The following is a 10,796-nucleotide window of genomic DNA, read 5'->3' as shown; positions in this document are numbered from 1 at the left end:
ATAGGTTTTGTTCATCTATGTGCCTACTAATTCTTTCCTTAATAATGGTTTCCACCAATTTACCCGGTATCGACGTCAGACTGACTGGCCTGTAATTTCATTCCATATATTCTCGCAGTAAGCAGACTCCTCATAGCTAAAAAGTGGAAATCGGATCTAATACCAAGAAGAGAAGAATTAATGGAAAAAATCCTAGAAATAGCGGAAATGGACAGATTAAACTTGATATTAGCAGGGAGAGATGATAATGTTTTTAAGAAAAGGTGGTTTAAAGTAAATATATGGATGGAAAAAAATGTATAATGTACACTCCAAAAAATGTTATGTATAAAGAGAATTTACATCTTTTTTGAAACGGAAAATAGATAAACTTTACCAAAAAAAAAAAAAGATCAGTTCTCCTGGAGAAAATGGCTACTTTGGAAAGTAGATTTTATGGCATTATACCCTGCCCTCCCCAAACCCCCCCCACCCTCACCTCCAGGAATTTCCCAGACTGGAGTTAGCAACCCTAAATTCACCCATGCACCTGTATTTGGATGCCATGGCAAACTGAACTATAATTCAAGGCTTCTTAAACCCAGGAGGGCATTATTTATCCCAGTGGGTGGCCGTGTACGCATCCCATCAGTACATATGTGTAGGGGTTGCTCTGGATCAGGATCAGGGGAAGGCCCTTCTCTTCCCATGCTAGAGTACTGATGCAATTGGGCCACTGGATTCTTGGAAATTTAGTTCCCTATAATCCCACTGTGAGAGGATCAGAGCCATGGCAAGGTGTATTTGTCTAGTTTGGCTCTTAAATATCTGAAGTTGACATCCTGTCCTCTTTAAGGTTCTTTTTTCCAATCTAAATATCCCCAATTTCCCATATTTATCGTTCTTATTCTCTCAGACTCTTGTCCAATTCTGCTTGAACTCTCGCCAGTGGACTGAAGCTAGGTATAGAGAAAATAAAAAGATCCAAAATAATCTGCCTTGGTGTTTCCATTATGACATTGTCATATATATTCAATATAGTAGGATTTGTTTTGGCCTTTGACCCTCTGGACATGATACATGCATGAACGTTACATCTAAGTATATTCCACCATTGATCTTGCCTTTTTATTTTTATTTTGGATTATTTTAGGAAATTTTAACATGGATGTACTTAAAGTAGATGTGTGATAATATACTATACTGTACTCCTAAATCCATATTGCAAACAGAATTTATTTTATAAAAATCTCAATCTTGCAGACTTTAAACATCTTCCAGAATTTAAATAAGCGGCAAAATGAAGTGGTTTTACATTTATTTGAAGTTGCAATCATAGCAACTGACTTGGCATTATATTTCAAGTAAGTGCTAAATTCTATCCTTCTAAAATAATATTCTGTCTTAACACAATTTAAATTCTGTCATTATCACTGAATCATCATGTTTAAAGTATTTATTTAAAGTACTAGCAATAAGGCCCGTTGCAGAGAAAAAGACAACGGTATCTAGAGAGAGGGTGTGGGAGAGCGGCCAGACCTGCAACTGTGGCGGCCCAGGGAAGCATAGCGTGGCCGTCTCCTCCCTCCCCGAGGCCAGTTGGGCTGCACCGCTTGGCCAGCGAGGCCAGGGGAAGCACAGGAAAGGCTGGCTTGGCCTCCCCCCAAAGCAGGGTGCGCAGCCTCCCTGGGCCAGGCCATGGTGGGCCAGGGAAGTGCGGCGTGGCCATTTCCCCCTTCCCCAAGGCCAGTCAGGCCACGCCACTGGGGCAGCGAGGAAGTGGGCTGCATAGGGAACCCCAGCAGGGCCATCCCCCCCAAAGCAGGATCCGCGGCCTCCCTGGGCCAGGCTAAGCTGGCCCAGGGAAGCACGGCGTGGCCATCTCCCCCCTCCCCAAGGCTAGTCGGCCCATGCTGCCAAGCCAGTGAGGCTGGGGGTGGCGCAGGGAAGGCCGGCAGGGCCCTCCCCCCAAAGCAGGGCCCGTGGTCTCCATGGGTCAGGCCACACCGGCTCAGGGAAGCGGGGCACGGGTGTTTCTCCCTTCCACAAGGCCAGTTGGGCTGCGGTGCTGAGCCAGCGAGGCCAGGGGCGGCACAAGGAAGGCCGGTGCCCCCCCCTAAGCAGGTTCCACAGACAATTTGGGGCACGCCACGCCAGCCCAAGGGAGCGCAGCGCAGCCGTTTCCCCCCATCCCCGAGGCCAGTCAGTCTGCCAGGGAAGCGTCCATCCCAGCTGGCATCTCCCCGCAGACTGAGGGCGAGAGGTCAGCCGGTGGGTCGGTGGGCGGGACTGAGCGGAGGGATGCAATGCGGCCAGGGGATTGGCCCCCTCAGACCCAGCACCTGGCCAATGGCATGCGAGTCCTGTTGAGTGGCAGCTGACAGGCCAATGGCTGAGGGAGCGCATGGAATGTGGCCACCCCAAATAGTTTTTATAATATAAAGAAGGATGTTGTATGCTATTTTTCTCTTTGATTAAATCTTGGTTTCTAAAATAAGTGGAACAAATTTGTAAGTCACCATCTATGGTTTCTTCCACATGGATGTTTTGTTCCATGTTACCACCAAACTGCAGTGAATGGGGGGGGGGGAGCTTCCACATAACATTGTTACTGTAGCCAACTACTTTTCAGGTTTTTCCTGGCTCTACTGCATGTTTTCCCAAACTACTTTGGTGCTATCTTTTAAAAAAAAATTGTACTCAGAATGGTTTTGGGATCCATGTGAATGGGAAAGTGTGGATTACCACACCTCCCTGCCCGCATCTGGTAGCACAGTGGTAGCACTCAAACCTGCCATTCTCCACCACCATCATCAATCGACTTTTGGCTCTCTCTGTCTCTCTCTCTCTTTTTTTTTTGGTGAGTGTGTGTATGCCTGGAAGTCATAGTGGTCTTCTGGCAATCCCTAGTGGGACTTGGATGTTTCATAGAGGTGGCTCACTATTGCCTGCCTCTGCATCCTGGCCCTGGTATTCTTTGGAGGTCTCCCTTCCAAGTACTTGCCAGGGTCAGCCCTGGACCAAGGCTTTCAATTAGGAGCCACCCTCACCACTACCACCAACTAATGTGGTTATGGGTCGGACCCAGCTTTAATGTGTTCACCAACCTCCCCTCCCCATGCCCCCACGCCAGCTGGCTTTGCTTGGCTTGGAGAAGGGAGTTAAAGAGACAAATGCCTTCCCAAGCCGGCTGGGCCCCCCTCTGAGAACACATTTAAAGTTAAAGTTGCTTACTTTCTCTGGTTCCCCCCCACACCTAAATTTATTTTTATTTATTTATTTACTTCCAATTTATACCCCACCTTGCCAGTTCAAACTGGCTCAAGGCGGCTTACATAAGTCAAAATACAATAAGATCAATAAATACTATAAAATTCATAATAAAATAATTACATAAAGTGCTAGTACAAACAGATGGCAGCAGTTTCCTGTACATGATCCAGTTAGAAAGGACCATTCAACGTTATAACAGGGCCGTGCCGTATTCAACCTACGATGGTACATTCATCAGTGGTGGCTCCTAATCAAAGGCCTGGTGGAAGAGCTCCATTTTACAGGCCCTGCGGAACTGTAAAAGGTCCCGCAGGGCCCTGATGTTCTCCGGGAGCTTATTCTACCAGTGTGGAGCCACCACTGAAAAAGCCCTGGCCCTCATTATGGCCCGTCTGGCGTCTTTTGGGCCAGGGAGAGTCAGGTGATTTTGCGTCCTTGACCTCAGTGCTCTCTGGGGCACATATGGGGAAAGGCGGTCCCTCAGGTAGGCAGGCCCCCAACCATATAGGGCTTTAAAGGTCAAAAACAGCACCTTGAAATGAATGCGGTATGCTATTGGCAGCCAGTGCAATGCCTTCAGCACAGGCTGGTTGTGATCTCATGTAGAGAGCCCCATCAGCAGCCTGGCTGCCACATTTTGCACTCGCTGCAGCTTCCAGATTTGGTACCGACTAAGGTAAGCTGTCCTGAGCCTGTTCGCAGGGAGGGCGGGATACAAATGGAATAAATAAATAAATAAATAAATAAATAAATAAATAAATAAATAAGATCTGACGAGATTGGGCTTGCCTGGGCTATCCAGGTCAGGGGACTTTTGGCTGGCTTTTAAAAAAACAATCGTAGATATAATGTATTATCATTAAACTATGGCTTTTTATCTACACCTTTTTTTTTTAAGCTACCAAAATGTCCTTTGGCAGGTGGGGTGGAAGGGTTTGTCAGGCACGAGGGGATCATGTGGACAATCTTTCTGTGTGGGGCCTCCATCACTGCTGCAAATCCTTGTGTATTCACAATAGCATTGAAAGCCCATTGGGGAATTGTCCCTGTGTGGAAGCAAACTATGTACACCTGTGGCTGTAGTGACAGCAGCTGGAGTGTTGGTAGTGGAAAGTGCCATCAAGTTGCAGTCAACATATGTTGACCCTGTAGGGTTTTCTAGACAAGAGATGAACAGAGATGGTTTGCCGTTGCCTGACTCTGGAAACTAGCATAGATGGCATTGAAAGAGGCTTAGATACATTGGAGGTTAAGGTTAACCTTACATTAAGGTTACTAAAAGAGCCGCTACCAGTCTCTGAATACCATGACCTGGAGGCAACACTGGAGGGAGGAACTGGCCTCTGTGCCCTGTTTATTGGCCCATAAAAGCATCTGGTTGGTACTATATAAAACAGAATTCAGGACTAGATGAACCATTGGTCTGATCCAGCCTGCCACCTCTTATGTTCTGTTTTTCATAAGAAAATGCCATTTAAATCAGTCCACGGTAGAGATTGGGGTTAAAGATTTAAAAGATATCTGAAGACCAGTAATGTGGTCCACTTGCAAATCTTAGTTTCCCTGACAGTGTTAGGCAATCAAGTTATTTATTACTGCAACTAGAATCACAGTGTGATTAGTCCATCAAGACTTGCTGTGACTGAGACTTGGAATCTAATTCCAGAGGCTCATGTATCAGACAGAAAGGGACTGTGTGAACCTGGGTCTATTTTTCTGACAATGTCATAATTTTTTTTTTCAGGAAAAGGACTATGTTTCAAAAGATAGTGGATGCCATTGAAAAAATGGAAAAAGAAGAGGATGCAATTAAATACATAACCATGGATCCAATTAAAAAAGAAGTAATCATGTAGGTCAATTATATTTTATCCTTCCTATGACAATGTACTCTATAGTTTCCATTCTTTCTATAATCTGTTGTCTTTATTTAAAGGGCTATGATGATGACTGGCTGTGACCTGTCTGCTATCACAAAACCCTGGGAGGTGCAAAGTGAGGTGAGTGTCCGCAGAAGTCAAGTATGGCAGTTAGGATTTTATTCATATACTGATGCTTCAATTTCAGGGGGAAAGTATTTTAAGTAGCATGCTCAAATTAATGTGCATGTATTTTAAATGTATATTCTCCTGTGAAGCAGCTTTCATTAATGTTAAAAGAAAAATGTGTGCACTTTAAACGAACTGAGGATGCACCCTGTACATTGTGGGCCGCAAATTCTTCTGTATCCTTTCATAAGCATACTTTCGAGATTAACCAATCATATATTTTTAAAAGAAATAACTCCCAAATAGCTCTCTGTCTATTCAGACAGCAGAAGAAAGAGATGGATATTCAGTAATTGTTCTATATTATAACACAACGGCTAAAAATAATGATGTTTGTTAATCTGTAGAAATCTTTCCAAAGGTACTTCTCTGTCTGTTTTTCACAGTTCCACAAGATGAGGGGAAAGTGGCAGAAAGGGAAAAGATGATGCAAAAGATAATCTGACAGGGATATCTTCTAACTAGAAGAGTTAGTAGATGTTCCTGCCAATGAAGATTGTCCTGCATTCTATGCAGAGCAGTTTTTACCAATCATGTCACTAAGTCCTGTTGTCTTGGAAAGAGGTTTTTCAAACTATATAAACAATGGATGGCTTCCTATTACATTCTCTGCTTTTGTCTGGTGCTGACCCTGCCTGCCAGGGGCTGATATTTTGCCTGTATTCCCTGGCCCCCCAAAAGCTGCAGGCTGAGCCAGAGGTGCAGAAGGTTGCCAACCTCCATGTGGGGCCTGGAATTCTCTCAGAATTACTACTGATCTCCAGACTACAGAGATCAGTTCCCTCAGAGAAAATGGCTGCTTTGGAGGGTAGTTGGCATGGAATTACACCCTGCTGAGCTCACTCTCCTCCCCAACCTGCCCTCCACTGGATCCACCCCCAAATCTCCAGGAATTTCCCTTCCAGAAGATGGCAACCCTACTCCATCCTTCCCCACACACATAACACTGTGTGTTATTCCCAGGTTGCCATCATGGTTGCAAATGAATTCTGGGAGCAAGGTGATCTTGAACGAACCGTCCTACAGCAACAGCCAATTGTAAGTACTTGACTATATTAATATTTGTGGCTTGGGGTGATACTGGATCCTGGCCTTTGGTTGGACGCTCAAGTCTCATCTGTGGCATATAGCACCTTTTGTCAGCTTTTTCTGGTTCGCAAGCTACAACCTTTCTTCAAAACGTGTGATCTAGCCATGGTGATCCATGCTCTGATCACATCCAAGTTAGATTACTGTAATGTGCTTAGGGCTGACAAATCTGCATCGGGGGCAGGGAATCCTCTGTCTCCCCTCCCCCCTCTCCTGTTTCCTGCTGCTGAAGCTGCCACAGCCAGCAAAAGAAAAATAATTTAAAAAATTGCCATTGGGCAATGACATTTCATTTCTGGGGAAAACCCAGAAATGATTTCAGTCCTCTCTACGAATCACTGGATACTCTCTGGTTTTACCATAGAATTTCTGGTGATTCCTAGAGAGGTGTGACATCACTTCCAGATTTTCCTCGGAAGTGACTTCACACCAGCCCTGATGTTACTCTCCCATGGGGCTTCCTTTGAAAACAGCCTGGAAACTTCATTTGGTCCAAAATGTGACTGCCAGGTTATTGTCATGGGTTTGTTACAGGGATCATGTCACCACTGTGCTGAAAGATCTCTGTCATTACCTATCTGTCTCCAGGAACAATTTTAAAGTGCTTTGGGACAGGGTACCTGAAGGACCATTTTCTATACTGTCCAGCTTGCCATTTAACATTTGCCTTTTAAGCCGTGCTCCCTGTGCCCTCACTTTCAGAAGTGAGGTGGGTAGTGACTAGAGACTGTTGGTGGCACCTTGGCTCTAGAACACCCTCCCCCATAGCAGTGTCATTGCAGGAGGCCTCCCACTGGCAACTCTCAATGCCCGCCACCACTCCTAGAAATGGTAGGATAAAAAAAGTCAGCTGCAAATGTGCCATGACATTACATCCAGGAAAAACCCAGAAGTGACATCAAGTAGCTCTAGGAAACATCAGAAACATTATGATTTTACCATAGAGGTTCTGGTGATTCCTAGAACTACCTGACATCAATTCCAGATTTTCCTGGAAGTGAAAACATGATGCATACCATGCTGTGTACTCCCCATATCTTGAGGCTCACCTGTAGGCACCAGGTCACAACACATTTTTTTTGTACACAGCTTTAAATTAGGGAGTTCGTCTTAGCTTTTTAATGCTCTTCTATTTTATGGCTAATTTTATGCTGTTAATGTCCCATGGCTTGTTTATAATGGCTTGTTTTGTATTGTTACGTTGTTTTAATTGTATGCCACCTCAAGAAGGACTCCAAAGATGCAGAATAGAAATATCCTAAATAAATAAATATTGACAAGTCCACAATTTCCTCTGAATGTTGAAATGGTTATATAAGTACCTCTGACCCATGGGAGGGGGGTGTTGCTGCTGCACATATAAGTGTTTGGTTTGGTTCTACATGGTTCCTAATTGTTCTGGGTTGAGATGACTGACTGTTAAAGTTGGTTTCCTTAAACAAGCATGATACAATATTCAATCTTTTCTAGCCTATGATGGACAGGAACAAAGCCGATGAACTGCCCAAGCTTCAAGTTGGTTTCATTGATTTTGTGTGTACCTTTGTGTACAAGGTAAGATGAAGTATTTAATTTCAGACAGACTTTTGTTTACAACTGTTTTTTAAAAAAATAAGAATTAGAATGGCCTATTATGTATGTTATGTTCAGCCTCATAAAAATATGTAATCTCCTTAAAAAGTTGTTTCTTCTTTACCAATACCATCCCTCATATCTCTCTCTCTCTCTCTCTCTCTCTCTCTCTCTCTCTCTCTCTCTCTCTCTGAGTGGGAGGCAAATGCTAGATTTAGGGATATGGCTGAATCCCACATGCACTGCTTACTGGAATGCAGTACCTTTTGCAGTATTAAGGATTTGTGGGATATCTTTTCTGTGATAATGAGGGGCTGTCAACACCAGATAGGGTTAAGAATCTTCTGGCAGGCATGGATTCAAAAGTTACATTGGCTGTAGCCAATTTTTTTGCTTATGTAAACAAATTCAAAGGACCTCAAGTGTGGTAACTGGTTGGTTATTGAAATTATTTATTTTTGTTGTATCTGCTATAACATTGCTCAAGGCCTGTAGGCTAAATGAGCAGTATCATTAAAGTAAATGTTGAATCCCGCAAACTGATAGATCAAGGCACTGACCATTGCTGGTATTCCCAGTTTTTCCCTCCCTCAAACTACCCTTTCCAACCTTGGGAAGGGATAGTGCCCTTCTGCATCTTTCATGAGCGGAGCTCCATTTGTGGATCAAGAAGGGAGCCGTTTCACCCCTCCCACCTCCCCATTGCAGCTTCCCAGTCTGCATGACTATAATTCCTCATGGATCCTGCAACCCCAGTAATACACTTTCACAGGGTTGGAAATGGCTGATGGGATAGGAGAAAGATGGTCCTTGCATGGTCCTTGCACACTTCTTGCACTCACACCCACACTATATTTTAGCTCAAAACTGGTTTAGCTTGAACTATCTACTGTTTAATAAAATCGCTGCAGGTTATCTGAGCATATCAGCAATGTCTATACAATATGCCACTATTTTTGATATTGCCTCGAAATGCACCATGAATAGACGATTTATGGCTGGGCACTGTTTACTCAGGAATTTTCTAGGTTCCACAAGGAAATTACACCTATGTTGAATGGTCTTCTAAATAACCGAGTGCAGTGGAAAAAACGAGCAGATATTTATGAACAAAAGGTGAAAGCTCTTGAGGAAGAAAAGAAGAAGCAGGAGGAAGAAGCTGCCAAGAGAGGTGATGTGTATTTAAAATTAGCATTCCTGTGAGAGAGAACTCTTTGGTACATATGTGTAGAACATGTCCATCATTCAGGAATCTTTTGCTGAACTGGGTTTTCAAGGTAAAATGTCACTGAACCGGGTTAAATAGTATATTGGCAGAATATATTAATGAAAGGGGGAAAATTACCTCTCCCAAAGGGGCCCCAGCATAGCATATTAAATACGAAAGTGGGATGGACACAAATAGATTGGGAAGATAGAGTTTGTATTAGACACGGATGCCACTTTCCAGCAAAGTTTCTCCTTACCCAGGGATCATTTCATAGAAAAAGAGGTGCAGGAGCTCATTAGCATAACTTATTTGCATATACAAAAACCTCTGACATCACCGGAAGTGTGTCAGAAGGCAACACCCACCACTCAGGCTCCACTGGACTGTTTTGGATTGCTAGCTATGGAGGGGGGGGGAACACGCAGATCTGCCCTCACAGAGGAAGGAGAGCTTGTACCTGAAGGCGGGCTGGGGGGGCGGCTCTGCAACTTACCTGGCTGCTTCTTGCTCCTCGTGGCCCAACTGAGGGCTGCTGGGAGCAGGGGGCAGGGCTTGTTGCATGTGCCCACCCCCTGGGCTCCTTACTGCCAGAGCTCCACTCCTGTGCACTCCCGCAGGAAATGACCCCTGTCCTTACCTAAGACTGCAGCTATCACCACCGCTGCAGTCTTAGGTAAGGACTCTGAAGAACATAAGAACATAAGAGAAGCCACACAGTGGCCAAAAATACCAGGTGCCATCAGGAGGTCTACCAGTATGATGATAGAAATACTGTTGTATTTTTCTGTGTATTTACAGACTTGTTAATACTGTATTGAATGTTTACAACTGTATGCTTGTCATATTTTTTCATATTGTGGGTTCAGGTGGTGTTTTCATTTTGTAGTTTACAATATGCCACTATTTTTGATATACCCTCTTGTAACTTGTTTTTGTGTCCTTTCCACTGTCTTCCTTCTGGTTGCAACTTGTACTCATATTCCATTTGGGATTGCTATGGCAACCCAAAATGTTCTTTTGTGACATTTTTGCATATGAAAATGTCATTTTTTAAAAGAGGGGTTAATCTCATATTAGGCTTTTTAAAAAGTCAGATCCCCCCCCCCGAAACCTGAGAGTTCCCAAGGTTACAGAACTCTAAATTACAGGTGCGGCTGGCCTGGTTGTATAGATTTTCCTGCTCAGGGGCTGGTGCCCACCTCTAACCTCAAGTGACAAGGGAACAGAGCAGTGATATACACCCATGTGAGACCCCTGGACTTGTCATCCTGAGGTGCTCCCCCAGCAGGTGGGCTGGGGGGGGGTGTCATCAGCTGACAGGTGGATCGTTTGATACTGGATACAGCTTCATGCTATTTTTAAAATATTTATTTATTTATTTTTCGCACTTTTACCCTGCCCTCCCGCCAAGGCGGCTCAGGGCGGCTCACAATAATTAATACCAATATACAATTAAAACCAAAATACAATTAATACCAATATACAATTAAAAAATGCTATGCCAGTGCTCCTACTATTATACTCAGGAAAAGGCTGTAGCCATTTTCTCTCCAAGTTGACATGGTCTGTTTGTACTTCTCCCCTTCGCCCTTGCTTCATCCCTCGCCCCTTCTAGACCTTAACAC

At 44.1% G+C, this 10,796-nt stretch overlaps 1 protein-coding gene across 1 annotated transcript in view; it reads left to right on the top strand.

Moving 5' to 3' along the window:
- The window catches only part of PDE6C (phosphodiesterase 6C), a 69,271-nt gene that overhangs the window by 55,484 nt on the left and 2,991 nt on the right, over window positions 1–10,796 (top strand). The window contains exons 16-21 of the mRNA XM_015406638.1: window positions 1,243–1,343; window positions 4,997–5,104; window positions 5,189–5,252; window positions 6,264–6,338; window positions 7,860–7,943; window positions 8,979–9,132. Of these exons, the coding sequence (XP_015262124.1) occupies window positions 1,243–1,343; window positions 4,997–5,104; window positions 5,189–5,252; window positions 6,264–6,338; window positions 7,860–7,943; window positions 8,979–9,132 (586 nt within the window). The remainder of the gene's footprint in view (window positions 1–1,242; window positions 1,344–4,996; window positions 5,105–5,188; window positions 5,253–6,263; window positions 6,339–7,859; window positions 7,944–8,978; window positions 9,133–10,796) is intronic.

The sequence above is a fragment of the Gekko japonicus genome, unplaced genomic scaffold, assembly GCF_001447785.1.
Source record: "Gekko japonicus isolate JY-2015 unplaced genomic scaffold, Gekko_japonicus_V1.1 scaffold165, whole genome shotgun sequence".
Taxonomy (NCBI): domain Eukaryota; kingdom Metazoa; phylum Chordata; class Lepidosauria; order Squamata; family Gekkonidae; genus Gekko; species Gekko japonicus.
Note: the sequence above shows the minus strand (reverse complement) of the source record. Positions and strands in the feature narration are given on the sequence as shown.